Consider the following 21,409-nt stretch of genomic DNA (forward strand, 5'->3'; position numbering starts at 1 on the left):
CCACTCCACACCTGCCTCAGGTCCACGGCCAGCATTTCCACCCAGGACCCTTACTGGGGCCCCTGCGGCCTCTGGGAGGACTGAGGGGCCTCTTGCCCCACCCGCAGCTCTGGCCGGGCGGGTTGGGCCCGACAGGCAATCCCCTGGTCTGGGGCTTCCAGCAGACTGGGATGGACCTCCTGGGGGGGTTCTACGGTCCTGCAGGTCCGGGCGGAAACGTGTACAGGGGCGGCCCGGCCGGGAGGAGGTTTTAACAGAATGTAGGGAGGCGTTCTCCATCAGAACCACCAGAACCAGCAGAACAGGCCGTCAGCAGAGCGCCAGAGTCTGGGTTCAGTCAAAGGTTGTGAGAGACTGCAGGTGGAACCCAAAACAGACACAGCAGCTTCTTCTTCTTATTATTATTATTATTATCTTAAATGAGCCGAGGGTTTCAGCAACGACTGCTTACAGCAACCAGAACCAGTCCGGATCATTTCAGGAAGTCAGTCCAGAAGAATCATCATCGACACTAATGGAGACGTGTAAATATTTAGCCACATGTAAATAAAGTGAAACTTTTTAACCCTGACTGACTGACTGACTGACTTCTGCGCCGATCGGAACCAGGAGCCTCTGGTTCCGGTCGGAGACGGAAACCTGCGAGTTCTGATGGTTCCAGTCGCCGGCGGATCAGGTTGCCTTACGTCTTCCAGTGGACACAAAAAAAAAAAAAAGTCATCGTTTGGTTTGTTTCGCTGGGAGCTGCTGCGGTTCTGTCGCTGCAGCGAACAGTTTTAACTTATGTCGGTTTTTATGTTTTTGTTTTTTTCTATAACAGGTTTTTGTATTAAAATCACATGAAAAAGAAAAACCCAGGGGCGCCGTGTTTTGTTCAGAGTTGCAGTGAATGCGTGCCATGAGGATGCATCTGTGAGAGAGAGACGGGTCGTATGATGTGTGAAGAGGAGACCCCAGATTCTGCAGAAACACGGCGGAACCACCGCAGGGCTGACGCCAAAAAACTCCAAAATACACAGACTTTAAAGTACATTTCCTCTAAGACTTTAGTTACTTTAAAGGAGACTGAAAAATCAGTCGCTGTTGGAAACTCGATACTAGCTAGTAGTGATGGGTCGATGAGGCGTCATGAAACGTTTCGACACATTGCAACTCTGTGCCGATACTGTGCCGATACTGTGTCACTGAATACTGACACCTGCTGGACCTTAAAAATCCCTACAGGCAACCTGGTTGACAGAGTTAACTGACACTGATTTGATGACCAAGTATACACAATACAATTTAAATCATTGTATGTTGCATAGTATTATTTTATATTTTCATTTGAATTAAACATATATTTGATTTTTTTTTTAGATACAGTCAATAAATAATGTGAAGGAGGATGCTTGTGGACTGGCTTTTTTTTTTTTTTTTTTTTTTTTTTACAAATGGTTGATCGGGTGCTGTGTTTAGTTACCTGACTGATATCATCTGTTCTGAAATCGGACATGCTGAGTATGACAAAGGGAGCAAGAACTACTCAGAGTAGCAACTTTCTACTCAGTGTAGATCAGCCGTTTTTTTCTGAAACGACGCTCAGAACAAAGACGCACAGCGCAACCCGCCCAACCAAAAAAGCGTTGCAGAACCCATCCATCAGTGGTGCGCTCCGATCAGCACCTGGCGCTCACAGAGCGAGACTGTGGTACAACACCATCACACCAGAGTTGCAAAATAGTTAAAAATTAACCATTATTAACCATTATTTTGTTTACAGTTCAGCTTGGATTTTATTTACTGCGCAGCATAAGCTTTGCTGTGCGCGCTGCTGTGCGCGAATGCACACGCGTGCAGCTTAGAGGGAACAGAAACAGTTTGGCACGTCAGTCAGTTCGAAACAGGTGCTGTATTGGTCACGTGACCGAAACAGTTCCTGTATCGGTCACGTGACTTTTCCGTAGCAATACACACATCGACACGGGTTTCGCTCTATGAGACCGACACATGCGCCGACGCATCGGTGTTGCCGGACCCATCACTACTAGCTAGAAACCAGAGAGGGGCAAAAGTTTCTCCTAAAACCAGTGTTGTATACTAACAAAGTAAAATTACTTCACTACTGTATTTAAGTATATTTTGGAGTACTTTATACTTTTCTCGAGTATAAATTTTTTGATAACTTTTACTTCACTATATTTCTGAACTTAATTGCATACTTTTACTCAGATAGATTTTCAATGTTTGGTTTAGTTACTCGTTACAGTCAGTGACTTGGACTTTTACCAAAGTCATATTTTGGAGAGGTACTTATACTTTTACTTGACTCCGAGATTTCAGTACTTTATACAATACTGCCTAAAACTAATATTATCAAAAAGACTTGAGGAAACGGGTCCATGTTTGCTCCAGCTTAGCGGAGAGACGGTTTATTCGTAGACGGCGTTCGTTCCCTGGTCTCCCCCTGAAGGAAATACAGACTGGGCGTTTATATCTGGACCAGGGGCCAAAATTGTCAAGTCAAAAGTACTGGAGGGCCAGAAATCCACTTTAAAAACAAACTAAAATTACCCAGTCAGATTTTCTTCTCATTAAAAGATGGTCATACAGTTTGCTAAATTCTTTGCGACCCCATTGAAACAAAATAGTCTATTTTCAGCAATATAACAGAATTTGGGTAAGTCTTTAAAAAACACTTCCTGTATTAGGCCAATTTTTATAAATTTTATTTCAATGCGGTTTTTAATGCACCAAAGTTTGAGTAAAAGTTGAAGAGAAAGTAAATGTTTTTTATTAAAAGACATACACTTTAGTACATGACAGATGACTGACGTGTCACAATACCAGGTCACTCCTGTACAGTAGTTGCCGCTCTGTCACACAAATGGTTGTAATCGGCCAACTAGAGGAGGAACTTTACAGTAGATAAAAGTAAGTTGGTGAATAAATAAAAAATATTAATCAAAAACTGAAGAAAGGATTGAAGAAAAGATGAAGAACAGGAAGATGGTTTTAGAGCAGGCGTGTCAAACTCATTTCTACATTGGGGCGCTTCGTAATCATGAAGCCGTTAAAAAGGGCCGGTTGCACCTGTGTGGATGATGTGGAAATATAAACAAAATTAGCACCTTAGTCCCAGTTTATCTGCCAAAATAGGTTCATATCGGGGTGAGTTACACTTTAAAATCGTCATTCTGAATCACTTTTTCTCTTTTTGGACATTTCTGGACATTGTTTAAAGTTATGGGAAAACTGACATCTAGTGGCGGGATGATGTTACTACACGGTTTAAAAAAATCAACATTCGGACCGGTTTTAGCCACTTTATACAATTTAAAAGGATATATGCCTTTATGACATATGCCTTTTTTTGCTCTTTTGCGCCGGATAAATTGCCTTCAGTCTGTTTGACCTATGTTTTAGAGGATTAAAAGGGCAGGAACCTAATTTTATTACTATACTTTTTTATACTTTTTAAAATACAAACTTATAACACGGGGTGTTGTAACCAGTGTGGGAGGATGAAGCAGTAGAACTGTTTCATCCAGAGTCATTACATTTTAATAATAAAATGTATGCATTTTTTCTCTTTAATTTGACTTTTACTGTAAAAACTATTAAGCTTCACATCCAGCGACCTGCAGAAGAGTTCATCCCCCTTTACCTTTTCTACGTTTTGCAGCATTAAAAACATAAATGTCAATAAATCTGCTGAGATTTTAAGTCGAGCAAAATGAAAATGTAAAAACAAATATCTGAAAAGTGTGGCATGCATTTACATTCAGGACCCTTCCCTCTAAATCTTCTAAATAAAATCCAGTATATTTTATTAAACATTTCAATAAGTATTAACCTACAAATAAATCTGATTAATAACCCAAAATATAAAGTAACCCAAGAACTAAGTTTAAATTCAAAGTAATTCAGAATAAAAAGCTCCAAGATTGTGTTTAAAATCACTGAGTTTCAATCAGATCATCAAGGTTTTATCTGGACTTTGTGTTCTTAATGCTGAGAACATCAGAGCTGCTGTTTGCTCACTGAGATCTTCATCGGTAGGATTTTTACTTTATCGTCAGTGTCGAAGAATGGAAACATCTTGTCAGTGAAGGTGTGTGTGAAGGTGTGTATGTGTGAGTTAGTGTCCAGATCAGAGAAGGACAGCTTTCCTCTGTCCCAGTCCAGAATCACTCTGATCCTCTGGAGCTTCTTCTGGACTGAGAGAAACATGAGAGGAGATGGAGCAGACCGTGCTGAGTATTTACCTTTATAGAACCCTAGATCCAACCATCCAGACTCTATGTTTCCCTTCCTCTGGACAGACTCTGCTAACACACCAACTGCCCAGAATTCACTGTCTCCAACATCAACATCCCAGCTGTGGTTCCCTGAGTTGAAGCCCTCAGAACTCAGGACACCATCCTCTGACCCAAACCTCTCTGGATTATCAGGAAGCTGCTGTTCCTCTCCAAAAGTCAAACTGGTCAGATCTTCAGACAGGATGAGTTCTGGATCAGCAGTGTTTGGGTCCAGGATGAGAGGAGTGTAGGAGACCATGTTCTCCATGTTGCTCCAGATGTTGAAGGCCAGGTTGCCCAGATGTTTGGCCTGGTCTATCAGAGCTCCTGAGGGCAGCTGTGGATCCTCCAGCAGGGGGCAGCGCTGGACTCTTTCCACTGCAGCCTTGTAGTTGTGCAGGAATGAGACGTCTTCAGCTCTCAGCTCCTCCTCTGTGGCTCTGACTGTGTCTGAAAGAGCTGCTATCTCTCTGCTCAGAGCCTCCATCTTCTCCTTCATCATCCCACTCTTCTGCTCCTCTTCCTCCCTCAGTGCAGCCAGCCTGGCCTCCTCTTCCTCTGCTAGAAACTGATGAAGCTTCTTAAACTGCTCCTTAATCAGCCTCTCTGTGTGTCGGGCCTGGACCTTCATGTGTTCTGCTGTCTGATCAAACTTCTCTAGAACTTTCTTCCTGAGCTCCAGGTTCTTCTTTAAAGGTTTCAGAGTTTTCTGAAGGTTCTTCTTGTGATCCTCAGCAGCTTCATCAATGGGTCTGAATCTGTGGTTGGTGTGATTTTTTGAATCTTTGCAGACGAGACACACTGGCTGCTGATGGTCCAGACAGAAGAGTTTGAGTTTCTCAGAGTGCAGACTGCAGAGATCCTCTGAAGCTCTCTGGTCTCTCTGCTGTAGGAAGGTCTCACACAGGTTCTTCAGAGCCAGATTACAGGGTGGATCTTTGGTGAAGGATATTGTCTTACAAACTGGACACTCTTTTATTGGTTTCTCTCTCCACCAGTTCTTCAGACACTCCTTACAGAAGCTGTGGCTACATGACAGAAGAACCGGATCCTTAAAGACGTCCTGACAGACCGGACAGCAGAGATCCTCCTCTAATCTGGAAGCCATTTAGTCTCTGAGTGAAGCTAAAAACACAGAAGGTCCAGTCAGTCTTGGTTCTCCTCCCTCCTCTACTAACGTCCCTCAAAGTGACTCTGATTGATGTTCTGGGTCCAACTCACCTTCAGGGTTGGAGGTTTCCTCTTTTTTTCTCCTGGACTCAGACGAAGCTGCTGGTTTGTCTCTATGACAGAAATGAAAACTGGTTCCAGGCTGTTTCAGGTGTGTTAGGTGAGAGGCGGAGCTTAAACCTGTTTCTTTTTTTACTAAGGTTTCATTTTAACTTTGCTTGCAGCTGAACAGGTTCTCCTTCATTTTCAGACATCAGATAAAAAACAACCTTCTTGGTATTTCTTTTTAAGGTTTTTGTCCAAGTGACAGCAGATACTTTCTTTTTATAAATCCTAAAAACTAAACCAGCCTGAGGATACTGAAGGAAAATTCATTTTTAAAAGAAACTGAATAACATGTTGCAAATGTAGATAATAGTGATATAGAATGGGAAGAAGCCCCCATAGCTCCTACAGATCTGCATAAGGAGGCAAACCCCCAGAGGAGCGATGGGTGTTCAACCCTAGGAAGGGGAGCGAGCACTCCCAGAAGAACCTCCCCAACTGAGCTGCAGAAATGAAAATATAATCAGAAGCTTTAGATGCAGCAGGTTAAAGATGTGTAACAATAGAGGTCCAAAGATCCGTCAGTCGAGCATGAAGCAACCATCAGCATCACAATGTGCAGCTTTACAACCTGAGAGGAGCTAGTCCTGGAGGAACCCACAGAACCTTTGGCCTCTACATGAGTCCAGGAGTCTCTCCAGTCAACCAATCAGAGAGAAGAATGATCTGGTGGCCTCAAGCTTTCAGAACAGTGGAATGGCAGGAGTTTGATGTTATTGTTTTTCTTTAGGAAACAAACGCTTCTTAAAGTTTGTTAGAGTTATTTTTATTATTCTCTACATGTTTATTGCATGTAGGGGAGATCGGGTATGGTTGTAACATAGGGAGAGCTGTAACACCACCAGTTCCACCAATCAGGGATAAGACCGGAGTCACATGATCATTTCAGTGTTTACCTGCTTCCTCCCCAATCCCATATTGTGATTGTCAAGGCTGGAAACAGGCACATGCAGATACTAAGGAGAAAAAACGGATTTTGAGGTAAGAAAGTACATTTTTTGACCATGACTATATTTTGTTTAGTACTTTTACTGTTGCAGATAAAAGCATATTACTTACATTAGATGAAAGTGTAATTTCTCAAGACAAAATGTGATGCATTTTCCCGTGCTAATTTCAGACCGCTATGCTACTACAGCTAGCTAAACATGGCTGACAGGGTTGGGGTGGGTTGTAACACATCTTTAAAAAGTGTTACAACCATCCCCTTACATACAACTAAGAACATTTTGATTTTGATAATTTTACAGAATGCCAAGGCAGTGGATACGAAAAGACTGATAGAGGTGTGCCTGCAGATGTTTTAAAAAAAGGCATCTGATGAGGTCACAAAGATAAGCAAGTCAGTCAGATCAGTTGCGAAGGCGCATAGGATCTGCCATGTAACACTGAGCAGATACTGCAAATCACTGCAGAAGCTGAGAGAACAGGGGTCCAGTGATCTTCCCAGTGTAGGTTATTGTTACAGCAACAAAATCTTCTCTGAGGTGCAGGAGGAAGTGTTGGCTGACTATTTGACTCAGACAGCAGACCTGTATTATGGACTGACTCCACGTGCGGTAAGCATATTACAGGTTAATCACTGGAGACAAGAGAAGAATTGAATACCAGCGTAGGTGTTAGACAAATTGAAAAACTTTTTGTGTCAATGTACTCTGATTTTCTATTTCTCTTTCTTTTAGGTCAGAAAGTTTGCATATCAACTGGCAGTAACATATAACATCAAACACCCACAAACATGGGATGAGAAGCAGATGGCAGGGCCTGACTGGCTCACATTATTTATGAAGCGGGACCCTAGCCTGTCAATAAGGAGTCCTGAGTCAACCGGCCTTACACGGGCCACAAGTTTTAACCGGCAAAATGTGGAACGTTTCTTCAACAGCCTTGGACAGGTCATTGAGAGATACAACTTCGACGGGAGCGATATATGGAATGTAGATGAAACTGGTGTAACAACAATCCAATCACCAGACCGTGTGTTTGCTCGTCGTGGTGTCAAGCAGGTGGGTGCGATGACATCAGGTGAGAGAGGTGTGCTCGTGTCAGTAGCATGCGCTGTGCAAGCGCTGGGAAATGCAGTTCGTCCCTTCTTTGTATTCTCCCGTAAACGTTACAAGGAACTCTTCATTCAGAGTGGGCCAACTGGGCGTGCAGGAAGTGGCAACGCCTCAGGATAGATGCAGGAGGAAGACTTCCTCTTATTTCTTGCTCATTTTGCAAAACACACAAAGGTCAGCCCAGTGAAGAAGGTTTTACTTTTGCTGGATAATCACTGTTCACATATAAATGTTAAAGCTATTGATTTCTGCAAAGAAAAGGGAATAGTACTACTTACCTCCCCCTCCCCACACTGTAGCCATAAACTTCAGCCACTGGATCGCAGTGTCTACGGCCCATTTAAGAAAATGGTGAACACCGCAAGTGATGCCCGGATGAAGATAAACCCTGCCAAGATACCATGTCTATCTTTGTTTAAGAGGCAAAAAAATATATCGGTATGGTATTTATTTACAAATTTATTTACACATTGTGTAAACATCAGGGCGTCATGATTAGTCATTTAGCCATTATAGTCCAGAGTTTAACATTTGGCACTAGGATGTTTTCATTCCAATTCTCAAAAGTGCTTGAAAAATAACAAAATAAAAATATTTTTTGTACAAGCATGTATTTTATTAGTGTCATTTATTGCAAAATTGCATATTAAAATGCCCAAACAGGCTATTACACTTTCAGAAATAAAAGGATAAAACATACAATTAATTTGCAAATAATCTCGAGTTACCTATCGACATTATGTGATTAATCGAGGAAATGATCCCCCCCTCTGTTTTTTTTGCAAATCGCACACTGGCCAAGACAATGACGATATATGATATTCCAGGTATTGTGAAGACTGCTCTGCCTGCAGCTGCAACACCGAAAAACATTCAAGCCGGTTCCCAGTCCACAGGTATTTGGTCCTTCAATCCTGACATTTTTGAGGAGTGTGACTATGCACCCTCACAAGTCACTGACTGCCCCGACCCAGGTACATCACTGACATCTGGAGCTTTCCAAAAGCAGGGCCAAGGAAAACAACTGGCCGGATCAGAAAGAAAAGGAAATCTGAAATACTCACTGACACACCAGTGAAACAAGCACTGATGGAAGAAGAACAGAGAAGAGGAAGCAAAAATGTAAGGAAGGGTTTCTTTGCAAAGAATAAAGGCAAGCAAAAGAAGAAGAGAAAGCCTGCCAAGAAAATGTTAAAAGCCAATGCTGAGGATTCTGAGACCTCAGACGATGAATATTTTTGTGTTGTCTGTATGGAGCCATTTGGCAACTCAAAGCCACAAGAAGTGTTGGCAAAATGTGCCCTATGCAGTCTCTGGGCCCACCAAGCCTGCACTCCTGGGCTACCATCATTCATTTGTCACCACTGTGACTCTGAATATGGATACACACACATAGACACAAACACAAGCACACACACACATTGACATTGGTTTTTGTTAGACTTACATGTTTGTTCAGTGTTCATTAAGCATACATTATACGTGTTAAGGAAGTTTGTTTTAGTAGAATAATTTACACACATGCGCACACACAAACAGAGTATATTTGAGTTATGGTCAGTCACAGAGAGAGACAGAGAGAGAGAGACAGACATTGTTCTTGTATTGTTCTTTTAATTCAGTAAACCTCTTTTTGAAGCATATCACATGGTGTGGCCTCTGTTTTTGTTTCTTTTGTCTAATTCTTACAACTTACCCCAGCAGATGTTACAACCTACCCCGGTAGTGGGGTAGGTTGTTGCCTTGAGATGACATGTTTCTTGAATTGGCGCTATATAAATAAAATTGAATTGGAAACTCCCCTTTAACAGGGAGGAGAACCTCCAGCAGAACCAGAACCAGGCTCAGTGTGAACGCTCATCTGCCTCCACCCACTGGGGCTTAGAGAAGACAGAGCAGAGACACAGAAAGCACAGAAGCTCACATTGACCCAGGAGTACTTTCTATGTTAGATGGTAATAGAGGATGATCTCATACTCAGCGTTTCTGGTTTCAGAACAGATGATATAAGTCAGGTAACTAAACACAACAGCGTCCGATCAACCATGACTTGAATGTGAGCATGAGCATGAAAAAACGCCCGATCATTGGAACGCAAATAACGTGATTCACCGTGGCAATGACAGGAAATAAGCTTGGAAGTGCGCATGTGTTGCGAGTAGAATTAGAAATCTTTAAAGAAGGCATATGGACAATATTAAACCATAAGAAACAATGTCGTTGCTGCTGAAAACCGCAAGAGAGAATTGTTGAAAAAGTCAATGCATGCGCAATATGAAAGTTATGTGATGGAGAATTAAAGCTGTTTTCTCACACTTCACTCGTTCAACACTAAGGGGGGAGTATGGGGGGGGGGGCATTGATTACTAAAAGCATTGAAATGACATGTCAGCAAATAATGATAAAGTACAGCTTAACCAGGTAAGGTTAAGTTAAAAGTTTCCTTATGTTTAACGGTACTCAACTAAAGCATTAATTGGCTATATTCAACACATGCAATTAATGACGGGATGGTGGGAGTTATTGAAATAACTGATATGCTCATCGTTTTGCCATTGTTCACCAATACTTAAAATGAGTTGACACTGATTAACTTGTAGGTGTTTAATTTGTGCCAACCTCACTTTATATTACCACATAGGCTATATATAATGGAAAATTAGAGCTGGAAGTGCCAAAATTTGATACAGAATAAATTATTGCTTTCATTCTGGAACACCTTTAAACTCTAACTGAGTAACATTTCTGACAGCGCAACATACGGTTGCCTCTGAAAAAAATTCTGCATCTCCTACGTTATTAAAAAGCTGCCGTTGGCATAAAAATGAAGAGCAGCACAAATAAATTGTTCAGAACTGAGAGCGTTCCTTCGTTGTAAAGCGATGTGCGGCTGAGAATATTGAAATAAATTATCTGACGACCCCAAATGAGCCCCAGCCAGGACCATCTTCACAAAAGCTGTCTGCCCTATACTTCAGGCATGTTATTGAGCAGTTTGTTGTTTATAAATCATGTACTAAAATGCCAATTTGTTCTTTTTACATAACATTTGGCAACATCTTGACATCGAAGTGGGCAGGCAGACCCAAAGTGCCACAGCTGATGCCATCCAGGAGGTGCACAGATACTTAGCAGAGGGTCCCAGGATCCTATGATATACTGGAAAAACCAAAAGACAGTCTGTCCAAACCTCTTCCGTTTTTCATTACAATTTCTCTGCACTCCAGCGTCATCTGTGTGTGAGCGGGTGTTTTCTACAGCTGGAGATGTGATATCAAAAAAGCGTAACAGACTTAATATCAAAACGTTGAAACAACTTTTTTTTTTTTTTTATTAAATTTTGTAAAAAAAAAAAAAAAAAAAAAAGCCAGTCCACAAGCATCCTCATTCACAACATGTTTACTCAGAGGTTATTACGTTATGATACAGGTTCACATACTTTGTTGACTGTATCTAAAAAAAAAAAAATCAAAGATATTTTAAATTGAAATGAAAATATGAAATAATACAATGCAACATACAATGACTTAAATTGTATTATTGTGTATACTAGGTCATCAAATCAGTGTCAGTTAACTGTCCCTACAGATTGCCTGTAGGGATTTTTAACGTCCAGCAGGTGTCAGTATTTAGTGACACAGTATCAATACAGTTTGGCAACGTGTCGAAACGCTTCATAACGCCTCATCGACCATCACTACTTCAGAGTTTTGGGATAAGCGTCCAGATACTTCAGTTTGTTTAACGTCTCCATCGCGTCCGGAGAAAATCCCCCCGAACACCGAAGAACCTGGTCGGACTAGTCCTCCACTCCACAAACGCATCGGTAACTTCACTTTCGGGTCACATGATGCGTGGACGGGCCAATCAGCGGCAGCCGCATCAATTTCTTCTCCATTTGTTTGAACCAAACTTTATTGAACAACAGCAGCGTTAACGGAGTAAAAGAAGAGCTGTGACTGTAGTAATATTTTGCAAATATATAATATTTGGTCATCAGTGTAACTAGAAACAAATTAATATTGTAAACAGACAAGATATAAACGTTATTATTTTCTGAACAAAGTTTCATATGGTAAATAACTCAATTTACTTTAAATGATAGGAGAAGGTTGACTTTTTGGTTCTAATTAAGCTGAATAAAAAGAGTAAAACTCTTCTTTTATGTGTGTGGGCCGTTAGTTTGTTTAGTCTTAGTTGATTTGCAAAAAATGTATTAAAATCGGCCACGAAGGAGTTTCTGGATCACTCAAGGAAAACAAACCTGGTAGTTATTTTTTCTTTTTCTAACAGAATAAACTTCAAATACTGAGGAAAAAAATCTTAATATTGAGGAAAGGCATCAAAATAACAGAAGGCGATCCTGATGCATATCAAGTGTGCGTCCACAGGATGTTTAAATGCTAATAGATTTTCTTCGTTATTGATTATTATTCCAAAGTATAAAGCTACTTGTTTATTTACACAAGACATGGCTTTGCACCAGAGTCATTCCATTTTATTAATAAAATGTATACATTTTTTCTCATTAATTTGACATTTACTGTAAAAACTATTCAGCTTCACATCCAGCGTTCTGCAGAATAGTTCATACCCTTTAACTTTTCCACGTTTTGCAGCATTAAAAACATAAATGTCAATAAATCTGCTGAGATTTTAATAAGTGGAGCAAAATGAAAATGTAAAAACAAATATCTGAAAAGTGTGGCATGCATTTACATTCAGGACCCTTCCCTCTAAATCCTCTAAATAAAATCCAGTACATTTTATTAAACATTTCAATAATTATTAACCTACAAGTAAATCTGATTAATAACCCAAAATATAAAGTAACCCAAGAATTAACTTTAAATTCAAGATAATTCAATATAAAAAGCTCCAAGATTCTGTTTAAAATCACAGAGTTTTAATCAGATCATCAAGGTTTCATCTGGACTTTGTGTTCTTCATGCTGAGAACATCAGAGCTGCTGTTTGCTCACTGAGATCTTCATCGGTAGCATTTTTACTTTACTCCCAGTGAAGAAGTATGGAAACATCTTGTCAGTGAAGGTGTGTCTGAAGGTGTGTATGTGTGAGTTAGTGTCCAGATCAGAGAAGGACAGCTTTCCTCTGTCCCAGTCCAGATTCACTCTGATCCTCTGGAGCTTCTTCTGGACTGAGAGAACCATGAGAGGAGATGAAGGAGACTCTGCTGAGTATTTACCTTTATAGAACATTACAACCAACAACCCAGACTCTATGTCTCCCTTCCTCTGGACAGACTCTTCTATCACACCAAGTATCCAGCCTTCACTGTCTCCAACATCAACATCCCAGCTGTGGTTCCCTGAGTTGAAGCCCTCAGAACTGAGGACAAAACTCCATGACCCAAACCTCTCTGGATTATCAGGAAGCTGCTGTTTCTCTCCTAAAGCCAAACTGGTCAGATCTTCAGACAGGATGAGTTCTGAAGCAGCGGTGTTTGGGTCCAGGATGAGAGGAGTGTAGGAGACCATGTTCTCCATGTTGCTCCAGATGTTGAAGGCCAGGTTGCCCAGATGTTTGGCCTGGTCTATCAGAGCTCCTGAGGGCAGCTGTGGATCCTCCAGCAGGGGGCAGCGCTGGACTCTTTCCACTGCAGCCTTGTAGTTGTGCAGGAATGAGACGTCTTCAGCTCTCAGCTCCTCCTCTGTGGCTCTGACTGTGTCTGAAAGAGCTGCTATCTCTCTGCTCAGAGCCTCCATCTTCTCCTTCATCATCCCACTCTTCTGCTCCTCTTCCTCCCTCAGTGCAGCCAGCCTGGCCTCCTCTTCCTCTGCTAGAAACTGATGAAGCTTCTTAAACTGCTCCTTAATCAGCCTCTCTGTGTGTCGGGCCTGGACCTTCATGTGTTCTGCTGTCTGATCAAACTCCTCTAGAACTTTCTTCTTGAGCTCCAGGTTCTTCTTTAAAGGTTTCAGAGTTTTCTGAAGGTTCTTCTTGTGATCCTCAGCAGCTTCATCAATGGGTCTGAATCTGTGGTTGGTGTGATTTTTTGAATCTTTGCAGACGAGACACACTGGCTGCTGATGGTCCAGACAGAAGAGTTTGAGTTTCTCAGAGTGCAGACTGCAGAGATCCTCTGAAGCTCTCTGGTCTCTCTGCTGTAGGAAGGTCTCACACAGGTTCTTCAGAGCCAGATTACAGGGTGGATCTTTGGTAAAGGATATTGTCTTACAAACTGGACACTCTTGTGCTGGTTTCTGTCTCCACCAGTTCTTCAGACACTCCTTACAGAAGCTGTGGCTACATGACAGAACAACCGGATCTTTAAAGACGTCCTGACAGACCGGACAGCAGAGATCCTCCTCTAATCTGGAAGCCATTTAGTCTCTGAGTGAAGCTGAAAACACAGAAGGTCCAGTCAGTCATGGTTCTCCTCCCTCCTCTACTAACGTTCCTCAAAGTGACTCTGATTGATGTTCTGGGTCCAACTCACCTTCAGGGTTGGAGGTCTCCTCTTTTCTCTCCTGGACTCAGACGAAGCTGCTGGTTTGTCTCTATGACAGGAATGAAAAACTGGTTCCAGGCTGTTTCAGGTGTGTTAGGTGAGAGGCGGAGCTTAAACCTGTTTTTTTTCTACCAAGGTTTCATTTTAACTTTGCTTGCAGCTGAACAGGTTCTCCTTCCTTTTCAGACATCAGATAAAAACAACCTTCTTGGTATTTCTTTTTAAGGTTTTTGTCCAAGTGACAGCAGATATTTTCTTTTTATAAATCCTAAAAACTAAACCAGCCTGAGAATACTGAAGGAAAATAAATTTTTAAAAGAAATAAAATGTTGCAAATGTAGATAATAGTGATATAGAATGGGATGAACCCCCAATGCTCCTATCTGCATAAGGAGGCAAACCCCCAGAGGAGCGATGGGTGTTCAACCCTAGGAAGGGGAGCGAGCACTCCCAGAAGAACCTCCCCAACTGAGCTGCAGAAATGAAAATATGATAAGAAGCTTTAGATGCAGTAGTTTAAAGATGTGTAACAATAGAGGTCCAAAGATCCGTCAGTCGAGCATGAAATGCATGAAGCAACCATCAGCATCACAATGTGCAGCTTTACAACCTGAGAGGAGCTAGTCCTGGAGGAACCCACAGAACCTTTGGCCTCTACATGAGTCCAGGAGTCTCTCCAGTCAACCAATCAGAGAGAAGAATGATCTGGTGGCCTCAAGCTTTCAGAACAGTGGAATGGCAGGAGTTTGATGTTATTGTTTTTCTTTAAGAAACAAACGCTTCTTAAAGTTTGTTAGAGTTATTTTTATTATTCTCTACATGTTTATTGCATGTAGGGGAGACCGGGTATGGTTGTAACATAGGGAGAGCTGTAACACCACCAGTTCCACCAATCAGGGATAAGATAGGAGTCACATGATCATTTCAGTGTTTACCCGCTTCCTCCCCAATTCCACATTGTGATTGTCAAGGCTGGAAACAGGCACATGCAGATACTAAGGAGAAAAAACGGATTTTGAGGTAAGAAAGTACATTTTTTGACCATGACTATATTTTGTTTAGTACTTATACTGTTGCAGATAAAAGCATATTACTTACATTAGATGAAAGTGTAATTTCTCAAGACAAAATGTGATGCATTTTCCCGTGCTAATTTCAAACCGCTATGCTACTACAGTTAGCTAAACATGGCTGACAGGGTTGGGGTGGGTTGTAACACATTTTTAAAAAGTGTTACAACCATCCCCTTACATACAACTAAGAACATTTTGATTTTGATAATTTTACAGAATGCCTAGGCAGTGGATACGAAAGACTGATAGAGGTGTGCCTGCAGATGTTTTAAAAAAGGCATCTGATGAGGTCACAAAGAAGAGCAAGTCAGTCAGATCAGTTGCGAAGGCGCATGGGATCTGCCATGTAACACTGAGCAGATACTGCTAATCACTGCAGAAGCTGAGAGAACAGGGATCCAGTGATCCTCCCAGTGTAGGTTATTGGAGCAGCAACAAAATCTTCTCGGAGGTGCAGGAGGAAGTGTTGGCTGACTATTTGACTCAGACAGCAGACCTGTATAATGGACTGACTCCACGTGAGGTAAGCATATTACAGGTTAGTCACTGGAGACAAGAGAAGAATTGAATACCAGCGTAGGTGTTAGACAAATTGAAAAACTTTTTGTGTCTATGTACTCTGATTTTCTATTTCTCTTTCTTTTAGGTTCAATTCAATTCAATTCAATTTTATTTATATAGCGCCAAATCATGAAACATGTCATCTCAAGGCACTTTACAAAATCAAGTTCAATCATATTATACAGATTGGGTCAGATTATACAGATTGGTCAAAAATGTCCTATATAAGGGAACCAGTTGATTGCATCAAAGTCCCGACAAGCAGCATTCACTCCTGGGGAACCGTAGAGCCACAGGGAGAGTCGTCTGCATTGTACATGGCTTTGCTGCAATCCCTCATTCTGAGCAAGCATGAAGCGACAGTGGGAAGAAAAACTCCCCATTAACGGGAAGGAAAACCTCCGGCAGAACCGGGCTCAGTATGAACGGTCATCTGCCTCGACCGACTGGGGGTTACAGAAGACAGAGCAGAGACACAACAAGAGAGACAAAAAAGCACAGAAGCACACATTGATCTAGTAATCTGTTCTACATTAGATGGTAATAGCGGGTGAGCCGTCTTCTCTGGATGATGTCACAGTTAACAGAATGCCAGACCAGGTGTACCTACTATGAAAAAAAAAAGAGAACAAAAAGTTAAAAGCTGAAATGACGACAGTCATTTCAATGTAATACAATGCAAAACTGGAGAACAGTAGACTGAAGAACAGTAGAAATCAGTAGAGTGAGAAAATTAGACCCTGATGTCCTCCAGCAGCCTAGGCCTATCACAGCACAACTATAGAGATAGCTCAGGGTAACATGAGCCACTCTAACTATAAGCTTTGTCAAAAAGGAAAGTTTTAAGATTAGTCTTAAAAATAGATAGGGTGTCTGCCTCACGGACCAAAACTGGGAGTTGGTTCCACAGGAGAGGAGCCTGATAGCTAAAGGATCTGCCTCCCATTCTACTTTTAGAGACTCTAGGAACCACCAGCAGACCTGCAGTCTGAGAGCGAAGTGCTCTGTTAGGAACATACGGGGTAATCAGAGCTCTGATATATGATGGAGCTTGATTATTAAGGGCTTTATACGTTAGAAGGAGAATTTTAAATTCTATTCTTGATTTAACAGGAAGCCAATGAAGGGAGGCTAAAATTGGAGAAATATGATCCCTCTTGTTGATTTTCATCAGAACTCTTGCTGCAGCATTTTGGATCAGCTGAAGGCTTTGAACTGCATTTTGTGGACTTCCTGATAGTAAAGAATTACAATAGTCCAGCCTTGAAGTAACAAATGCATGGACTAGTTTTTCAGCATCACCCCTGGACAGAATGTTTCTAATTTTGGCGATATTCCGGAGGTGAAAAAAGGAAACTCTGGAAATCTGTTTAATATGGGATTTAAATGACATGTCTTGGTCGAAAACAACACCAAGATTTTTAACTTTATTACCAGAGGCCAAGTTAATGCCATCCAGATTAAGTGATTGATTAAGAACTTTATTTTTTGAAGACTGGCCCAAAGATTACAACTTCTGTCTTGTCAGAATTTAAATGGAGGAAATTTAAAGTCATCCAGCTTTTGATGTCATCAAGACATGCCTGCAGTCGAAGTAACTGATTGGATTCATCAGGATTTATGGATAAATATAGCTGAGTATCATCAGCATAACAGTGGAAATTAATCCCATGCTGTCTGATAATTTTGCCAATCGGAAGCATATATATATAGTAAATAGAATTGGTCCAAGGACTGAACCCTGTGGTACTCCACAGGTGACCCTAGAGTTTGAGGAAGATTTATTATTAACATGAACAAACTGGAATCTGTCCGACAGATAAGATTTAAACCAGCCTAATGCTTTTCCCTTAATCCCTACAGTATGCTCAAGTCTTTGTAGGAGAATATTGTGATCAACTGTATCAAATGCAGCACTGAGATCTAACAGGACAAGTATAGACACAAGTCCATTATCTGAAGCCATGAGAATATCATTAGTGACCTTCACCAGAGCTGTTTCAGTGCTATGATGAGCTCTAAAGCCTGACTGAAACTCCTCAAGTAGGTCATTACTTTGTAAATGTTCACATAGTTGATTAGCAACTACTTTCTCAAGAATTTTAGATAAGAAAAGAAGATTAGATATAGGTCTGTAATTTACTAACTCATCTTGATCAAGAGATGGTTTCTTAAGTAAAGGTTTAATAACAGCTACTTTAAAAGCCTGTGGTACATATCCATTTACCAAGGATAGATTAATCATGTCTAAAATAGGACCACAGGTCAGAAAGTTTGCATATCAACGGGCAGTAACATATAACATCAAACACCCACAAACATGGGATGAGAAGCAGATGGCAGGGCCTGACTGGCTCACATGATTTATGAAGCGGAACCCTAGCCTGTCAATAAGGAGTCCTGAGTCAACCGGCCTTACACGGGCCACAAGTTTTAACCGGCAAAATGTGGAACGTTTCTTCAACAGCCTTGGACAGGTCATTGAGAGATACAACTTCGACGGGAGCGATATATGGAATGTAGATGAAACTGGTGTAACAACATTCCAATCACCAGACCGTGTGTTTGCTCGTCGTGGTGTCAAGCAGGTGGGTGCGATGACATCAGGTGAGAGAGGTGTGCTCGTGTCAGTAGCATGCGCTGTGAAAGCACTGGGAAATGCAGTTCCTCCCTTCTTTGTATTCTCCCGTAAACGTTACAAGGAACTCTTCATTCAGAGTGGGCCAACAGGGCGTGCAAGAAGTGGCAACGTCTCAGGATAGATGTTATTCCTTGCTCTTTATGCAAAACACACAAAGGTCAGCCCAGAGAAGAAGGTTTTACTTTTGCTGGATAATCACTGTTCACATATATATGTTAAAGCTATTGATTTCTGCAAAGAAAAGGGAATAGTGCTACTCCCCCCCCCCCCCCCCCCCCCCCCCCCCCCCCCCCCCCCACTGTAGCCATAAACTTCAGCCACTGGATCGCAGTGTCTACGGCCCATTTAAGAAAATGGTGAACACCGCAAGTGATGCCTGGATGAAGATGAATCCTGCCAAGATACCATGTCTATCTTTGTTTAAGAGGCAAAAAAATATATCGGTATGGTATTTATTTACAAATTTATTTACACATTGTGTAAACATCAGGGCGTCATGATTAGTCATTTAGCCATCATAGTCCAGAGTTTAACATTTGTCACTAGGATGTTTTCATTCCAATTCTCAAAAGTGCTTGAAAAATAACAAAATAAAAATATTTTTTGTACAAGCATTTATTTTATTAGTGTCATTTATTGCAAAATTGCATATTAAAATGCCCAAACAGGCTATTAAACTTTCATAAATAAAAGGATAAAACATACAATTAATTTGCAAATAATCTCAAGTTACATATCGACATTATGTGATTAATCGAGGAAATGATCCCCCCCTCTGTTTTTTTTTTGCAAATCGCACACTGGCCAAGACAATGACGATATATGATATTTCAGGTATTGTGAAGACTGCTCTGCCTGCAGCTGCAACACCGAAAAACATTCAAGCCGGTTTCCAGTCCACAGGTATTTGGCCCTAACCTGGCTCTGCCAGATAGATTTGCTCCGCATATCCATCTGGAAACCTTCCGTTGAAGTAATTTTGGGAAGGGGCGAAAATACTGGTTCGCTGATTGGCCTATGTTGGTGATAGACGGGCCAAATGAACCAATCAGATTCGTCGTCACTCTGTTAAGAGCGACGACGAAAACACAACCACAAGCCAAGCTACTCTTGCTGCTGCAGGTAAAGGCTCGTTAGCTCAGCAAAGAAATACTCTGTAATTCCGATAAAACTTGCTCGATAGCCACGCTAACGCTAGTTTCATCGGCTGAAGCCGCCATGTTCTTTAGACTGAACTGTCGCGCTTCCCGTTACGTCACACCTCAACCGCCTCAAAGCCAACGCTGATTGGACGTTCGTTTGGTGAACGGCTCCAAATTTTCTTTAACGGAGAGTATCCAGACTGATCTGCGAGGTGAAACCTTGAACACTCGCGAGATCAGGATGGTCTCACGAGGCTAATTTGGCCCTTCAATCCTGACATTTTTGAGGAGTGTGACTATGCACCCTCACAAGTCACTGACCGCCCCGACCCAGGTACATCACTGACATCTGGAGCTTTCCAAAAGCAGGGCCAAGGAAAACAACTGGCAGGATCAGAAAGAAAAGGAAATCTGAAATACTCACTGACACACCAGTGAAACAAGCACTGATGGAAGAAGAACAGAGAAGAGGAAGCAAAAATGTAAGGAAGGGTTTCTTTGCAAAGAATAAAGGCAAGCAAAAGAAGAAGAGAAAGCCTGCCAAGAAAATGTTAAAAGCCAATGCTGAGGATTCTTAGACCTCAGACGATGAATATTTTTGTGTTGTCTGTATGGAGCCATTTGGCAACTCAAAGCAACAAGAAGTGTGGGTAAAATGTGCCCTATGCAGTCTCTGGGCCCACCAAGCCTGCACTCCTGGGCTACCATCATTCATTTGTCATCACTGTGACTCTGATTAAGGATACACACACATAGACACAAACACAAGCACACACACACATTGACATTGGTTTTTGTTAGACTTACATGTTTGTTCAGTGTTCATTAAGCATACATTATACGTGTTAAGGAAGTTTGTTTTAGTAGAATAATTTACACAAATGCACACACACAAACAGAGTATATTTGAGTTATGGTCAGTCACAGAGAGAGAGAGAGAGAGAGAGAGACATTGTTCTTGTATTGTTCTTTTAATTCAGTAAACCTCTTTTTGAAGCATATCACATGGTGTGGCCTCTGTTTTTGTTTCTTTTGTCTAATTCTTACAACTTACCCCAGCAGATGTTACAACCTACCCCGGTAGTGGGGTAGGTTGTTGCCTTGAGATGACATGTTTCTTGAATTGGCGCTATATAAATAAAATTGAATTGGAAACTCCCCTTTAACAGGGAGGAGAACCTCCAGCAGAACCAGAACCAGGCTCAGTGTGAACGCTCATCTGCCTCCACCCACTGGGGCTTAGAGAAGACAGAGCAGAGACACAGAAAGCACAGAAGCTCACATTGACCCAGGAGTACTTTCTATGTTAGATGGTAATAGAGGATGATCTCATACTCAGCGTTTCTGGTTTCAGAACAGATGATATAAGTCAGGTAACTAAACACAACAGCGTCCGATCAACCATGACTTGAATGTGAGCATGAGCATGAAAATACGCCCGATCATTGGAACGCAAATAACGTGATACACCGTGGCAATGACAGGAAATAAGCTTGGAAGTGCGTATGTGTTGCGAGTAGAATTAGAAATCTTTAAAGAAGGCATATGGACAATATTAAACCATAAGAAACAATGTCGTTGCTGCTGAAAACCGCAAGAGAGAATTGTTGAAAAAGTCAATGCATGCGCAATATGAAAGTTATGTGATGGAGAATTAAAGCTGTTTTCTCACACTTCACTCGTTCAACACTAAAGGGGGAGTATGGGGGGGGGGGGGGGCATTGATTACTAAAAGCATTGAAATGACATGTCAGCAAATAATGATAAAGTACAGCTTAACCAGGTAAGGTTAAGTTAAAAGTTTCCTTATGTTTAACGGTACTCAACTAAAGCATTAATTGGCTATATTCAACACATGCAATTAATGACGGGATGGTGGGAGTTATTGAAATAACTGATATGCTCA

General features: G+C 41.4%; 2 protein-coding genes across 2 annotated transcripts; both read right to left on the bottom strand.

The window, feature by feature from the left end:
* Window positions 1-3,754: 3,754 nt before the first annotated feature.
* LOC118567171 (nuclear factor 7, brain-like) lies at window positions 3,755-5,628 on the bottom strand. The gene is made up of 2 exons (XM_036151627.1): window positions 5,502-5,628; window positions 3,755-5,405 (listed from the first exon to the last, which is right to left on the bottom strand). The coding sequence occupies exon 2, from the start codon at window positions 5,386-5,388 to the stop codon at window positions 4,003-4,005; it is 1,386 nt and encodes a 461-aa protein (XP_036007520.1). The 5' UTR covers window positions 5,389-5,405; window positions 5,502-5,628; the 3' UTR covers window positions 3,755-4,002.
* Window positions 5,629-12,486: 6,858 nt separating this feature from the next.
* On the bottom strand, window positions 12,487-14,164 carry LOC118567174 (zinc-binding protein A33-like). Its single transcript, XM_036151631.1, has 2 exons — window positions 14,075-14,164; window positions 12,487-13,978 (listed from the first exon to the last, which is right to left on the bottom strand). Exon 2 carries the CDS (start codon window positions 13,959-13,961, stop codon window positions 12,576-12,578), a length of 1,386 nt encoding a protein of 461 aa, XP_036007524.1. The 5' UTR covers window positions 13,962-13,978; window positions 14,075-14,164; the 3' UTR covers window positions 12,487-12,575.
* Window positions 14,165-21,409: the final 7,245 nt, after the last annotated feature.

The sequence above is a fragment of the Fundulus heteroclitus genome, chromosome 20 (assembly GCF_011125445.2).
Source record: "Fundulus heteroclitus isolate FHET01 chromosome 20, MU-UCD_Fhet_4.1, whole genome shotgun sequence".
NCBI classification, from domain to species: Eukaryota; Metazoa; Chordata; class Actinopteri; order Cyprinodontiformes; family Fundulidae; genus Fundulus; species Fundulus heteroclitus.